Source organism: Parambassis ranga, chromosome 15 (genome assembly GCF_900634625.1).
Source record: "Parambassis ranga chromosome 15, fParRan2.1, whole genome shotgun sequence".
NCBI lineage: Eukaryota > Metazoa > Chordata > Actinopteri > Ambassidae > Parambassis > Parambassis ranga.
In genome coordinates this window covers 11,659,733-11,676,323 of record NC_041035.1, presented here as the reverse complement: position 1 = coordinate 11,676,323, position 16,591 = coordinate 11,659,733, and the positions used below count along the sequence as shown (strand labels likewise).

Genomic DNA, 16,591 nt, shown 5'->3' with positions numbered 1-16,591 from the left:
TTCATTTGATGCTTCTGTAGTTTCCTGGGAATCATGTTAGCTCCCCTGAAGGGTGAGAGGCGAGATAACCTATGTCCAAACTGTGATGGCACATTGCATCTTTTTAAAGATCACATGGGTCCAGGCCAAGACACGCTTAAGATGTGCTGCAGAACTATGTATTAGATGCTGGATCATCCTCTGTAAGCAATCTTTTGTGGCATGTCTGCACTTATACAGGACATTATACAGGACCATCACGTGATTAAAATGCCTGATGTTAACTTGAAGATCATTAAGCCTCCCTCCTTTTTCTCTCTTGAGGTTCTCATTATGCAGCCCAACACTGCGTCCCTATGGGCTCCATGCATACAAATGTATACTTGAACGTTTAATTTCGTATGGGATTTAAGTGTCTACCCTTGTAATAGCTGAACGTGTGTTCCCTTGCCAGTCTGAACATTCCCACAGGTCACCTAAAGCCAGCAAAACCATAATGCATATTCATGTTTTCCCACCGCTGGGAGTTTCCTCTGGAGCAAAAAGCTATAGGTCTACATGACCGAGTGAAGAATGTGGTGAGCATGCAGCCTCTTATTGTTTTTGTTGAGAGCACCCACTTGGTTAATGGTTAATCATCACTTGGTAAATATGAAGATGGATTACATGACAGAGCAGTCAGATCACAACTTGTTTATCATCTGTCTTTTTTTCTTTTTTTAAGCTTCACCAGGGTAGCTTTTGCAGTCTCTGTGCTGTCTTTTAATATTAGGGAATATCTGTTGGAGTATTTGTGTTTGACAGGCTCTGAATATTTTATGCACGCTGAAAGTACTGTGACATCAAAGCAGCTACTAGTTACAGTTTATTTTCAGTTATTTTATGTTTCATCTATATGTGACTGACTACAGCTAAGTCTTTCATCTTACTCTGTGACCCCTGATGGCTCAGGAGAGGAACTGCAGGGTGCCATTGAAACTCAGCAAATCACTAAATTGGTATCATTCCTGAATATAGTGGCTTTAATTTCTACATTATTTACTATTTGTCTTGTTACCAGGAATATAATGGGTGCTGTGAACTTAACGGCAATGTATGCATGACTGAAGAGAAAAATAAGTTACAGCATAAAATGATATTATGGTGTTCAGAGAAGAGCAATAAGCCATCATCTTTAGTAAAATAATATTTTATGCTGTTAAATTGTGGTAAAATGAGCTGAAGTTCAATTGAAAAGTAAATAAATGGGGAAAAAACTTTTCTCCTATTTATCCTTGAAGTCATGTTTTTTTTTCTCTGTGTGTCTCTTCTCTCCAGTCCTATAGAGTCCTGCCAGAACTTCTACAAGGATTTCACATTACAGATCGATATGGCCTTCAACGTCTTCTTCCTTCTTTACTTCGGTCTGCGGGTAAGAAACACTCACACGTACATGCCTCTACTATACATACATATACTGTTAAATGCATTGACACAATTGGACACAGGCATGCACTGTACATATACTTAAATCTTCAGCTTAAAAAATAACTTTTTTGCTTTTTGTTCCTATGAACATGTTCATTATTTTTCATTTTTACAACTAACAATCCTTAGCATGGCTGTCATTCCACAGCAGCATTCCAATGGTGCAAACGCAAGCTTGACATCCTGAATGAATGAATATATAAACTCATAAGCTGCTTACAACACCAACCGTTTGCATGAGTCAGCAAGTGTGGTGAAGCTTTTGTCATCCTATATAATATGTCAGCGTTATTAAAGACAGACAGCAGTGTTGTGGACAACCTAAAAAAAAAAAAAATCAGTTGTCATTTTGAATTTTTTTTTTTTTGACAGTTTATAGCAGCCAACGACAAGCTGTGGTTCTGGTTGGAGGTCAATTCGGTGGTGGACTTCTTCACTGTTCCTCCTGTGTTTGTCTCTGTCTACTTAAACAGAAGCTGGCTTGGTAAGTCTGCCCACCTCCATCATCTTATATGTGGCTTTTACACCCTCTGTTTTAAAAAATCCTTCTTGGTTTCTTTGGCCATTTTTCATATTTTCTTACTATACTCAAACTCCTTTTCTTTGTTTGCCCTCTGTCTTTGCATGCCACCTCGGCTTTTATCACTCAGCATCTCTCCCTCTGCCTCTCGGTGCCCCCTCTGTCTCCCCATTACTTGGAGCTTCTCTGAGGCCCTCTCGCTTGGGGCTCCAGTCAACTTTCCCTCATCATTGAAACTGACAGGGCTGGCCTCCTCTGATGTTTCAGAGAACACAGACACAGCGGAGTGGATGGGCTAATGGGAGTGAATGTGACTCAGGGTAGTGCTGCGGTTCTGTGTATATGTGTGCTTTAGATTTATTAGTAATTCCTGGGTTGAGGAGTTGCATCTGGAATACCTCACAGCTGTCCATAACTGCTAATCTAATGGGCTCATTCACACGCAAAAAAAATGCACATGCAAAAGCGCGCACTCACATATACACATACACATGCTTGCATGACTGGAAAACACCCTAACCTGCATTACATAACATCCTACTTCTCTCACTGTGTTCAGACCATTGTGACCTAAATTACACTGCAGTAAAAAGATGTTTTCGTAGGTGTGTGTGTGTGTAGGTCTGTGTTGGATGCGCTGCCATTCTACTTTTAAGAACCACATAACATACCTGTGATAATGCTACGTCTTTCTACAAGTAGACAACTCTAGCCTGAGATGTGAAACCGGTGCAGAAAATGAAAGTTACTTGAGACTGGCTCCAAAAACTCCACGTCAAAATGTCCATCTTCACAGCAGGAATGCACCAGGGTGCAAAAACGTTGGTCCTCCCGCTTTTTTGACAGATGTACAGGCTATTAATTACACATAATCAGACGCAGAGCCTTAGCCTAAAAATAAAAGAGACTGCCATGTTATAATAGTTTTAGAACACACCCTCTGCAGCCATTACTTGTTCTGAGGAAGCTGATTGGTCTGAACCATAAAGATTCTCCTGTAGTCTTAAAAAAATTTCACGACAATCCAGCTGCCTTGCAAGGTAAGCCCTAAACAGCCCGGAGCTGATTTTGCCTGTTTGAGCACGGTGTAGCAGGCAGTATGAAAGAAATAAGGACTTAGTTTGAACTGTGAGTCATGCAGGGCTACTCCAGTGAAGTACCAGAATCAAAATATGCAGCAAAATATGAACATAGTAGGCCTCCATTAATGATAGCTTAATTTCATTTAGCTGTTTCAGTTTCAGTTGAATTATGCTAGTGTACTTTTACAAGCTCACAAAAAAAGCTGAACATTTGATGTTCCTGTGATAGATATCTGTTTTGTAACAAGTTATAAATTCTGCTGTGAACATATCTGTTGAGGAAAGAAACATGTGGAATTAGTTGGTCATAGTTGGTCTCTCCTTGTTTCACATGTTGGCTAGAAAGATTTAATCTGTGAAGTAGTGTAAAACTGTGATCTCTGGCTTGATTGAGGCTTCTTAAGAAGCTCACAGTAGCCCACGGATATCACAGGAAACGCGTTGTGTAATGAATTAGATATGGCCAAGTCAAGTAATCTGGTTTCTGGCATTCATGATGTAAGGTGTACTCGTCTCATCCTGAGAAAACTGTTGGTGATAAGGCCTTGATGAGGATGATGAAAGACTCTGAAATGGTGGTCTGGCTGCTGCTTTTCTGTGATTATTAAATATCCTGCGTATGGAGGTGACATAGAAAGCAGACACCTTTAGCTGCAGTGTGAGTTGTTGCGTATAAACAATATCTGACTATAATAGGCATTGTTTTTGAAAGATGCCCTAGATTCCAGACTTCCATTTGCATATTTATTACTCTTATTTTGAAATGGGAGGAACTTTCAAGAAGTATTTTTGCCATGAAAACAGATCAGGTGGCATCTCCCTTAAACATTAGAGCATGTTTATTTTAGCGTACATGTTGTAGTAGTAACAGAACTCCCACTGGTGTGAGTTAAGTTCATGTTTACTGGTCATGTTCTTGTCCATGTGTTAAAGGCTTCATAATGTGCTGCAAAGCCTCAGTTATAAAATTAACAGTGTGTAGATGTGCAGTAGGATATGGTGTACCCTAACAGGCTGCTGATAGCTCTCAGAATACTAATGCAGAGCTGGAAGTGTCTGCTAATGCTCAGGATCTGACAAGGGCAGGAATCACAATTAGCTGCTTATATGTTAAATAAAACCACATGGTACCCTGTTGTGACAGGAAACTTAAAAGTCAGGAAACAGTCCCTTATTCCTGATCTGCTGCAACATTTAAGGCTCACTGATAAATAAATGCCATGACTGCTTCCTATCCTTTATATATGTCTTTCTGCACTTCCACTAAGAAGCTTGACAGGACTATAATGGGCTAATCCATAGTCGGTGCTACTTTCATTTAGTTAAGTGTATATACTGTTCCTTAACAGGCTTTGTTAGAAGAAGCCAGGGTGGTTGTTAAGAATGTGTATTGTGCTCCTCATTCCCAATGGATTAGTCCTTTCTTTCTTTCTTTACTACTAGGGAATACACACCAGTCTAATACATCATAATTACAGGCATTTTACTCCTGTCGGTCCTGCACCTGAAGTCGTGTGAGTTGTAGTAGAGGTGTGCTTGGTTAATAAAATGACTGCTAATTAAGGTTCTGTGGTGCATTGGTTGAGTCTTCGCCCACTCTGCACCCGAGAAAGTATATGCTGTGTGCATTGCAAGTCATGTTCTCCCCGCTTCTGCAAATTGGACATTGATTAAGAGGAGGGGAATGATGTGCAGCCGGTGTATGGGTGCATGTAAAGTTCCTTCCATGGAAAAAAAGGAATTAATCTCCTTTAAGCACTTGAACCTGCTCCCAAGAGAGTACAAGCAGTGTGAGATTAGCATGTGGCTGTTGGAAAGATGTGTGTACATCCTGAAACTACTGAGCCTAACCTCTCCAAACCCTCTGACTTAATGTTATGGCACATTATTGGTGTAGATAGAAGGACTTAGGAAATTGCATCGTATGAATGTATTATCAAATATTTGAATATTGTGTGTGTAGTCAGTGTATAGTGCAGCATCCTATATGAGCCTGTAGTGGGACTGAGCATGTACAGTAACAGCCTTCAGGCATAGCTTTTTATCAAACCTGCTACTGCCTCCTAGTGGCGTTTTAGCACAGTGTGTGTTGATCCCCTGTGTTTTCCTGCTGAAAGAGGCTTACAGTACCTGACATGGGCATGAGTGCATGTGCCTTATATGGCCCTTCAGCCACTGGCAGGACGCCTCCATGTACACAGGGGAGGAAAATAAATTTGTAGGAGGTTTAAGCCTCTTTGCTCTGGCCAGGCGTCTCACGTGTTGAAATTTTGTACAAGCAGGAAGTTACATTATACGTTTGGTGTAAACTGTGTGTGTGAGTTTGTGTGTGATGTCCACTCTGCATGAATGAGCCAGTGATCTGCAGCTGTGTGTGTGTGTGCGTGTTCAGAGCAGTGTAGCATCGTATAATCTAATCCTGGCTGGGGTGACCGTCAGTATTATCCCAGATGAACCATCCCAGACTGCTGATTGATAAAAGGTCCGAGTAGCCTGCCCTGCCAGAACACGTGACATAGAGGGCATGTGCTGGCTTGCAAAGGCTCAATGGAGTAAGAGTGACCGGAAACCCCTTTTTGAATGAGCATCTGGCGAGCTGACACGTGTGTGTGATGTGTGTGTGCGAAAGAGATTTTCTCATACATGAACATGTGCTCAAAGGACCAGGATTTCATTCAGTTTTTTTGTTGTTGTTTTTTTGAACACAAACACATGCATTCAGATTGCGATACTTGTGCATAGGAAGGATAGTGTTGTTTTTTTTTTGCAGTGTTTGGTCCCCAGTTTGGAAGTGAGGCCTTAGATGTGATGGTGTGAACACATATTGGTTCCACTAAGTGCTGAATGCAAGACACAAACAGATGTACAGTATAACACAAACACAGATGCTTCACACTAAATGAGGGAGTTGCAGAAGCCTGAATTACTGCGTCACTGGCTGTTTATGGGATTTTTGTACTCAGAATGCCCACTTTTTCAGTGTAGCTGTTGAGGCTAAAAGTCAAGTTAATTAATAAAGATCTCATATTATTTAGTAACTAGTAACCGGGGCATGGTTTGATGATTTGGATTCTACGGTATGCCCTTAAGCATGGCATTCAGCTGGGCACATAAAAGATGATTTAAGCAGTTGTAAAGTAGTTTTTATTTAAAAAAAAGCCTTTTCATAGGCCTGCGACTGAACAGCATAGAGAGAGGATCCATCAGCGGACAGCTTTTTTTCCATGTCAGGCAGAGTTGTTTGAAATTTCCCTGTGAAAACAGGACACTCATTTTTAAGTAAGGATTATTGTTTTTGTTCTGCAATATTTTTTATCTATGTTAATCCCTCGGTAGGGTTTATTTTTTCAATTTTTTTTCATTTTTTAATTAAGATCAACCCAGCTGTGTGTTGATGTGGAAAGGGTTTCACAAGGGTTAATAATAAAGCACTAAAAGGGGCAGGGGAAAAGGTAAATCTGTTTGGGTTGCAGGGATTAAAGGCACTGTATCAGAAATGAGAAAAAACACCTATATTAGAGCTGACATGTTGTTCACAGAGACACTCCCTGACAAGAGAGACACGATGAATCCAAGCTGTCTATCAGAGCTCAGCAGTGACCACTGATTTCATTTAGGTGTTTCTCTTTACAAGGAACCTTGGTGGTGCAGCATCAGTGAGGATTAGCTTTTTTTAAAGAAAAGGAGAATCTTGCTGTATTTTTTTTGGAATTCTTTGGACGGGATTTATTTTGAAAACGATGATTCCTCCTAAGCTGCTTGTGTACCGTCGTACACTCAGTGATGTTAATTTGGACACCCTCCGAGAGACTTGGAGGCGGAAGAAGTCCTGTGGCGATCTTTTTCAGAATGGCTACAGGGTGAGGCAGGGCCATCATGGGCAGGAGGAGAAGGGAGGGCAGACTGGGTTCTACCATTCAGTTTGGTCCTGTCTGCACGTCCTCTCCAACTGGGGTAAGAGCGTTAGTTTCAGTCAATGTGGACGAGTTGTGTCCAAACAGAGATGCCTCTTGTGACTGTCTTACATCTGATTGTATAGATCCTCTCAGTTTGAATCACACACAGTCTGAGTATGCACCATGAGCACACACATGTTCCATGGGATGAGACATGTTACGTAAAAAGACAATGAGGCAGGTGTCACATTGTTCTGTAATCCCCTGTGAGAGCTGCTTTGTGATTCAGAGCGACACTCATGCCACACAGTGCTGTACTGACATGTTCAAAATGCATAAATCATTACTCATTTACAACAGAGTCAGTTTTTTCCCCATTTTCTTCTGTTCTTTACATCACATGCTTCTGTGCTCTAAATGCTGCATTCTGCTGTGGACCTCCACAGGTGTGACCCTTACATTTCTACCACATGTTGATCCTGTTCTTCCTCTGTTCCCCCTCTTTGTCTTTCTGTTTTCACACAGGTTTAAGATTCCTGAGAGCGCTGAGATTGATACAGTTCTCAGAAATTTTACAATTCTTGAATATCTTGAAAACAAGGTAAGAATATGTTTTTTCTAATTTCTCTACGAAAAATAAACACAGTCAATTGTTATAAATCAGGTTTCTGGCATAAAACCTGGTAATTATAGTATGTACAGAAACTCTACACTTGTAGTTTCTCCACAATGATTGTTTTGAAAATCTCCTTCCAGTCTATTATTTTACTTACATTCTCTCTAATAATATTTTACCAACCTACCTATATTTTTATTCCTCATTTTCAAATCCCTCCATCTGTGTTATAGTCTGTGTTACTTGAATTGAACCTTTATTTATGAGTCAATGTGGTCTTCAGAAGTGTTAATGACTCTTCTTCCACTCAGCAATTCCATCAAGCTGGTGAACCTGTGTTCCATCTTTATAAGCACATGGCTCACAGCTGCTGGATTCATACATTTGGTAAGTGATGAGGGCCTCTCAGGTCCAGTGAGTCAGAAAGTCTCCTGTTATTATTTTTTCTTTATTGGCATTTACCCTGTTGATTTATAGAAAAGATGAATCAGGCCAGCAGGGAAGTGTTGTGTTGTGAAAATGTGGTGTATTTACAGGCATTTTGTCTGTGTCGGCTGCAGACTTTACATCAGTTATTCTACTACAAACACATTTAACAGGAAAAGACCAGAAGTGTTAAAATGTAAAGCTGGCTTAACATATTATGACTCATTCAGATAGGACATTAAGCATATTTACCCGGTAACAGAGCTTCACTTTTAGTAAGGTTGTAGTCTCTATACCTCAGTACGCATTTGTACAGTACATGTGCGTTGAAGTCCTTTTTATATTGTGAAATATGAGGCAAGCATTCACTGTAAAGTTTGTATTGGTGGTGATACTGATCTGTGTCCCAAGTTATGCATTCTTAAAAACAAGGATGTTAAATAAACTGATAATAAATAAAGAAATCACTACATAGCACCTCCCAGTTGCCTATACACTCTGTATACGTGTATATATGTTTGTGTTTGTGTCTGTGCTCCACATCTCATAAAGTACAAATCCCTCTCCTACCACTAGATGGTAGTCAAAGCCCAGTATATAAAGAACAGGAGACTCACTGAGAAATGACTACAGGAGCATTTGTGGCTGGATTAATTATTTGGCAGATCCCTATTTACAAAATGGTCAAGTCATCGTCTCCCGCTCCCATCTCTGTTTCAGGTGGAAAACTCAGGGGATCCTTGGGAAAACTTCCAAAATTCCCAGTCATTATCCTATTGGGAATGTGTCTACTTACTGATGGTGACCATGTCTACGGTCGGCTATGGGGATGTCTATGCAAAAACCACCTTGGGGCGCCTGTTTATGGTCTTCTTCATCCTTGGTGGTTTGGTAAAATCAGACTTTTCTTTACTCCCCGTTTCCCTGTTATATCCTTCCTATTCCCCTCAGTAGGCTGTATGTTACTGTTGTATCCCCAATAATAATGTTAATTTTAATAATAGTTGTTTATAAATATGTATATTTTATGATATTTTAGTGTTATTTTAATGGTTAGAACTATGTTGCCCGTACCTGTACCTTCTTCGTCACAGTGTAGTTGTATCCTTCTGTTTAGCCTACTGTATCTTGTCTTCTGTAGTTGCAGGTCTTTGTCCCCTATCCCTTATGTGTCTCTCCTGTATTTGTTTTAATTAGAGTATAAGCTTTTGTCTGATAATGTTGTTATTGTTCTCTTAAAAGCAGTTGCGGTTTCAGGACACCCCTCCTTCCGTGTCCCTTCCCACAATTCCAACAAACACAGGGGCAGGGAGATGAGGCTTAGGCCGGCCTGACTGTTACCATAGCAACAGCAGCCTCCCTCTTACCTTCCTCTGAGCTAGCATCCTGTTGGGCTGCCTCTAGTGCAGTACACGCAAGCTTGCATGGGGCTGTACACACCTGTAAGCACTCGAGACGCACGTACTTCTCCATATTCTTTTAAAAAGAATGGAGGACTTGGGCAGCTATGTACTGATGACCTACAGCTGTGTGGATGTGTACAGTAGTGTGGCCATGGTGATAGAGTTCCTGTTATTCTCAGTGCTGAGAGCTCTGGAAGTCTTTATCCTTGTGCCTTAGCCTGCTTCCTATCAGCAGCAGCGGCTAAGTAATGACTCCAGTCTGGAGGTATTTTAAAGCCAGCGATCATATCAAAATCACATAATGTCACATTATTCCCTGTATAGTATGGGGACATTTTCCAAGCATGATTTAAGCATGTATTTATAAGGACAGGGGCACCTATTTATTTCTTAGTTTAGATCTTAAATGACTATTGTCAGTTTATTCCGCTGTTAGCTGGTACATGTAAACCCTCTGCTAGAATAGCAGGCTGTGTGAGACTTTGCAAAATGCATCCAGCTCATTTTCTAGCCCAACAAATGAGTCTTAATGTGTTTTGCAGCTGTGGACCATCAGGTAGGCCTATTCAAATCAACCTGCCAGATCATCTGTGTTTGTTGGACAAAACATGGCACATAGGTTTTTATTCTCCTCTTAAAAAAATCTAAATCTGCTAATCAGAAAGGTTTTGGGTGCTATCACAGACTGACGGTTCAGCAGCTGTGACAAAATTGTTGCTCGCTGGCCAAATGCATACATTAACCTGAAATTACCAGGGCTACTTTTTTTCTCTCTTTTTGGATATATAATGATCTCTCTCATTTTTTGGGGACGTTTAGCAAGCTGATGAGAGAGATGCTTTGCAGCAAAGTAATATTTTTCTACTCTCAAAAATCTGGATTCATGCACCAGTTTCCCCACAAACCCACTCTTGCGGCGTAGTAGTCTCTTTTTTAGTCTCTTCTTCTGTCTCCTATCTTCTCCTTAGGCCATGTTTGCCAGCTACGTCCCTGAAATCATAGAGTTAATAGGAAACCGCAAGAAATATGGTGGTTCCTATAGTGCGGTTAATGGGAGAAAGTAAGTATTCCAGATGGTTCTGCTGTTTTTCTGTGTGCGGTAGAACCCTCTCTGCATGCCTCTTTCTTTTTTCTGTTCCATGCATGTAGGCCATGTTTGCTCGCTACGTGCCAGAAATTGCTGCTCTCATCCTTAATCGGAAGAAATACGGAGGGAGTTATAACTCAACACGAGGCAGAAAGTAAGTTGAAATCCAGACAAGGTGTGGTTGTGTGACTCAAGTGCACCCCCTGAAGTTTATAGTCACTGGGGGTTAAGTTATCTTTTTAGAACAGTCAAACTTAAGTACAGTTAAAAGTTGCATTACATCAAGTCACACTGCGTGACTGGAGACCTTGGCCATTAGGACACACATCTCCCATGCCCCTTTACGCTCTCTCTCTCTCTCTCTCTCTCTCTCTCTCTGTCCTGCTCTGTCTTCTCTAACTTTTCTGGATCTGCCTCTGTCTGTCCTTCATTCAGAGCTTTCCTGCAGTCATTTGTGTGCTGTTCATTTTCTTTCTTTGTCCTCCTTGAAACATCCTGTGTTGCGCTTTAATTTAATTTGGAAAATAGAGCTTTCATGACTACTAGACTTACCGCTCTTTCTGCTACCTGTGGTGCTTCTATGCAACATATCTGTGCCCAGTGTGTCAATACAGCCTTGCCTGTAGGGTTAAATGAGGATCCAAAGTAAAACCAAAATAGTCATGAAATCCCTACTATCCGATTTTAAAGAATTTTCCTACAAGAAAGCAGAAAAATCTAAACATCTGCAAGTGCATTATTATTGGTGGTCTTGTTAAGCATCATCAATCTCAATGACCATTGCAGGATACTATTTCTTTTCTTGTTTTTTTTTCTTGTTGTTTGTTTTGCATGCTTTATGTGGTTACTTTTCTTTACTGCATCATATCTAGCATGTTCTCTATGACCTGCAGTCTTGTGGTTTCTTCATTGATGGCAAACTCGATGAAGAAGTCATCCTCCTCTTGTCCGTCACCGCTAGCACATCGCATCATCAATGCTTGACATTACTTTGGCCCTGATCTTCAGTCAGCTCCCACACCCTGAATGCTGGATGCCTCGCTCCCATTGGAGGCTCTCAATTGCTTTTGGCTTGCTTTGCCTGCTTGGTTTCCCGGTGCTTGCCCCGGTTCTTGTGTCTGTGTGGTTGGTTGGAGTTTGTCTCTAGAGGCTCCTGTATTTATGTACATGTGTGTTTGGCCTCTCAGAGCAGAGGCTCCAGTGTGACACTGTGGTCATTTTACTGTTTGTACAAGAATACCACAGTGCTTATTGTGCAGTACTGTCCTCTTCCCCTTACGGCTCAAACCTAACTGATAGTCAGCACACAGATTTATTTTAATCCATATGTGGTGTGTTCAGAACAGGGAGTGTAGTCTCCTTTTCTCCTCTTCTCTTTTCTTCTCATTTTTTCTAGCACTCGGCATCTGCTGCTATCTGCTGTCTTCTCTTTCTCACTCTCTTTTCCAATCTTACTTTTATTGGTTTCAGTCACTGTGTTCAGCGGGACAGATTGCGGTGGAGTCAGCAGTAGAATGAGGCATTGAAAGAAAAAAAAGCCTTTGTTCAATAATGTTTGCCTGTCATAGAGATAAGATTGATGAAATGTTATGTTTGGCCAGTGACCTCAGCCCAGACTCACAGATGGGTGCTGAGAGAAGCCCTTGTCAAAACGGAGGATAGTTTCTTCCACACACTTTATTTTCTCCTTCCAAGCCACCTTCCATCTCTCTTTCTGCTTACACTGCAAACATATGGAAACAATCAGAAGATACCCACTCAACACACAGGCTTAGAGTGGCACCAGACTTTGGCATGATCATTTAGATATGTATGTGCAGGACCTGACACATATTAAAAATGTGTCATGTGGGTTTAGTCATTGGGGTTCAGTGCAATATCGTTTAGCAGCTGTCAGCACACATACAAAAAAAATTCTATCATGGAAATGAGATTAGGAGATTACACGTATCTGACTGATTACAGAGCTCACAAACAATGAGGTCATGATATATTGTAGACTATTTAAAATGTAGCCCCTGTTTCATCTCTGCGCCTGGCTGTCATTTGAAACAGGCCTTCTTCAAGGTTATTTGGAAGTGAGGTGGACTCACATTGGATCCGTGCTGGAGTTCTGTTTCATGGTAGTGTTGCTTATAGTAATCGGTGCAGTGTAGCATACACCCATGAGTGCAGTGACAGCTCTCAGCCTGTATTCGCTGACATAATAATGACGAGTGTTGCGTTCTGTTGGCGCCCGCTGCTGTGGTTTCCATTATGACTCCATGGTTTCCATTAGCCACGACTTCAACAGAGGGGTTGGCACGGAAACTGACTTCAACCCTGGCTGAACTCTGACACGCACCTCTGTGAGGGTTAGGCGTGCAGACCCAGAGGCTCCCATATGGTCAGGCATGGACACACAGACACATAGTGGTAAAACATACACCCCTCTGAGCTTATCATTGCCTTGTTGATTCTTGACATGAATATAGTAGATGTTGCTTAATGCTGTAAATGTCCCCTAAAAGGTAAAATGAGAACTTAAATTGCTTGATTTTCATGGTGGCTCTTGCCGTAAGTTTCATCACTGACCTAAGGATTAGAGCAGTACCAAGTGAGTGACCCCTGTTGCTGATGTTTGAGCTCTCTGTTTGTTAATTTCTTTTTCTGTGTTTCTGTGTTCTTTTTCTGGGATGTTTCTAGACTGCATGTTTTGTATGCACGCTCTGATATACCCCTTTGCATTTAATGTGACTGTGTGCCACAGTTTTTTTTTTTTTTGTTTGGGGTGTTGTGTATGGTTTTCTTGCAAAAATATCTGTGACCTTGAAGTGCAATATTTGTTTGTTTCTTCTTTATCATTTTTTTAAATTGTAGTGTGCAACTGGGTTTACACATGTGGGAGGGTTGTTTGTTCTTGAAGAAATTATTAATGGTCAGAATTATCTATTATATCCTTTTCCTGTTACCCGTATAGCTAGCTAATGAGCTCTGGATGTCTGTCAAGTAGTCCATGGACCAGACGAGATGTCGGTACCACTCGGGGTGGCAAAGGTTGCTTGTCCTTTTTAAAAAGAAACAAGTAGTAGTCAACATTTTGGTTCCCCCGATGGAAAAAAAATGCATTTATGACACTGGTATATAGCTTGGTATTGGCCCATTACACTCATTTTATCTCATTCTCACTCATTTGTTCTAATCAATAGCAATATAGGATAATTATTTATCTCACAGTGATGTTACAACTTGAATAAGTAATTGTTTGTATATATTACTACATTGACTTGTCTATTTACTCTGTATTAAGTACATTAATTGCACTGGCAATATTCCTGCAATACCACCCGTTTGCACTAAAGCAGGGTGGACTTTCCCTGTTACAACAGACTCATTAACAACTAAACAATACAAATGTCCTGCTTTGAGCATTTTTAATCTATTTCCATATAGTCTACTTCTATATTGTGGACTATTAGTTTAGGGTTAAAATTAGGGTTAGGGTTACAGTTAGGAAAGTCACAGAGTTGTGGTTCAATGTTTGATGCATTCGGCTCACTGAGACCATTACGGAAATGTCTCACTTGAGGCTCCAGTGTCCTCTGTACTTGTCAAAAGTATATACGAAAGAAACATCAACATCAAACATAATATAAATCATTGAAATTTGTCTTTAACAAGGGCCAATGCCAAGATATGAACCAGTGTCGGGGGAGGGTAACTTTAACAGCTGATAACAATAATTTAGCTGTGACTTCAATGGAGTTATCACACCAAAATGTTGACCACAGACCTGTTTTTTTTTTGTTTTTTTTTGTTTTTTTAAGTATAAGAAACCTTTGTCACCTTGGGTGGTACCGGCATCTTGTTTGGCCCATGGACTAAAGTGAATATTTCCATTTTAAATACAGAGCTTTGAATTAGTGGCTTGAAAAAGGGGAAGAAATATTAGCCTTGCTGATGCAGACAAAGACAGTGCCACATGCTCTCTCGTGCGATTGCTCTGAGCGCTTGCACACATGTCCGTCGTACATGCTGTGCACATACGTTTTTAACTGAAGGCTCGTGCTTTATGTGTGTTTAACATTCACAATTTAATGTTAAACCCACACATACCAAATAATACGCCTTATAAATCTGTATCCTGGACCCTCAGAGAGGGGCATCTGGATACTCCAAAAGGATTTTTTTTATTACTTTTTATGAAATGAGAAACATCTTGTGCCAAATACTGCTGGATGCCCACAGACATCCCAGCTCATCAACTTGTAAGACCACAGGGCCTCTTGCTCCACAGTGGCCAACCATGCAATCACGACTGCTCATTAGATTCTCTTAAAGGACATAGACGACATCTGCGAAGGCCATTATGTCCTGCAACTTCCACAAACTGTCATTTCTCAATGCCTCTGAAACATCACTTTGCCAAGTCCACTTGAGTTCAGTCCCTTACCAGGCCCATCTGGTACAGGGTGGGAGAACACACTCAGTCATCTGGACTATGGTTCTCATCTAACATCAATAAATATCGTTGTTTCCTTCAAAGCTGCCAGACTGAGTCAGATTTCAGTAATGTTCTATACAATTTTAGACATCAAGGTTTAAAGGTTAATGTGTTTGCCAGAGCTTCCTTCTTGTGTGTAAGACCATGATAATGGATTGAAGGAAACCTGTCATAACAAATCTAGTGGAATGATAAGAACTTCCACAGTGAACTAATGTGACCACAGTGCTTTATTTTATTTTAGGAAAAAGTAATTTAATACACACAGTGTTAAGTGCAAAGCTGTCTGGTACCCAGGCACTCAAATCTAAAGTGGTTCAATTGTCTCCTGGCACATCAAGTAGTGGATAAGGCCATTGTCATTACACAGATTGCCTTACAGGTCTTGGTAGGGTAATTAGGGAGTCTGTCGAGTGTCCGCACTAATCCATGTCAATATAAGGGCTGGATTCTACTGAGCAACTTTTGGCAATAGGACTTCACACGTGGCATTTAACTCTAAAGTCCAGCAGGGTAGCTCAGCCTGCAAGTCAATCCTATTAAGTGTCTTAAACACACGATTATATCAAAGGGCAATAATTTAAAAGTTTTAAACGTTTTTATAATATCAATGAATACCAAGTGAAAGATTGTTTAGCTCATGTCTGTTATTTTCTTACATTCCTGTGATCATATTAGTTATTTTGTGACTGTTTAAACTAATAAAAAATAACTTTAAACATTAGAAATAACTATTGCTCCCAGGACACTAAAATACAACAATTACAGAAGCACCACAAGTTTCATCATTGCAATGCTGACCACACAAGTGACTTATTATCAAGGTTGACGTGTAAATATAAAACTGACCTTTGAACTTGATCACAGTGCAGTCAGAGGACACAAAATGCTTCAGCCTCAACCTCAAAGCTGCACCAAGCCAACCTCTGACTTCCTGGTGGCTGTAATCAGTCCCGTGCAGTGCCTGACAGAACCCTCTGCTGTAACGCACTGCTGGATCTCGCCAGGGATCTGTCAAATACTCTGAGGCCCTGTTTAGAGTTTTTGTCAACCACAGGCCTCCAAATCATTTTGAGAGTTTTAGTAATGCTCTGTATAAAAGCATGAGCATATTGATGTACATGTCTTTGTCAACATCCATTCAGTTCACAAAGGGGTGGTTTGGCCGAAGGGACAGTTTTTATATTGAGAACGGATGACAATCCAACCACTGTGGGCTCTATGATTATATCTTAGATTTTCTAAAGTGGTTCAGAGTTGAGTGTTTGATTGCACTTGTCGTGCAGAATTTAACCACTTTCATTACATGGGGGAAAATATACACTTTTATGGCAAAAAAGATATAAGTCAGTTACTTGTTTGCTTTGAAAAGACATTTCTTGACATGTATATAGTTTTTTTTCATCTCTATTTGAGTTAGGTTTTAGAGTGCTTTGGTTTAACTGATTATCTTTGGGAGACATGCCAGTGTCTGCAGTGATTTATGTTGCCCACTCAAGATGATTTCTTGCCCCCTTCCAGGCATATTGTGGTCTGTGGTCATATTACCCTCGAAAGTGTCTCCAACTTCCTCAAAGACTTCCTACACAAGGACAGGGATGATGTCAATGTAGAAATTGTTTTTCTCCATAA

At 40.6% G+C, this 16,591-nt stretch overlaps 1 protein-coding gene across 11 annotated transcripts in view; it reads left to right on the top strand.

The window, feature by feature from the left end:
• The window catches only part of kcnma1a (potassium large conductance calcium-activated channel, subfamily M, alpha member 1a), a 121,039-nt gene that overhangs the window by 62,151 nt on the left and 42,297 nt on the right, over positions 1–16,591 (top strand). For all 11 annotated transcript variants that reach the window (XM_028422657.1, XM_028422662.1, XM_028422656.1 and 8 more), the window contains exons 4-10: positions 1,297–1,390; positions 1,819–1,930; positions 7,470–7,545; positions 7,872–7,947; positions 8,707–8,877; positions 10,358–10,449; positions 16,481–16,591. In XM_028422657.1, the coding sequence (XP_028278458.1) occupies positions 1,297–1,390; positions 1,819–1,930; positions 7,470–7,545; positions 7,872–7,947; positions 8,707–8,877; positions 10,358–10,449; positions 16,481–16,591 (732 nt within the window). The remainder of the gene's footprint in view (positions 1–1,296; positions 1,391–1,818; positions 1,931–7,469; positions 7,546–7,871; positions 7,948–8,706; positions 8,878–10,357; positions 10,450–16,480) is intronic.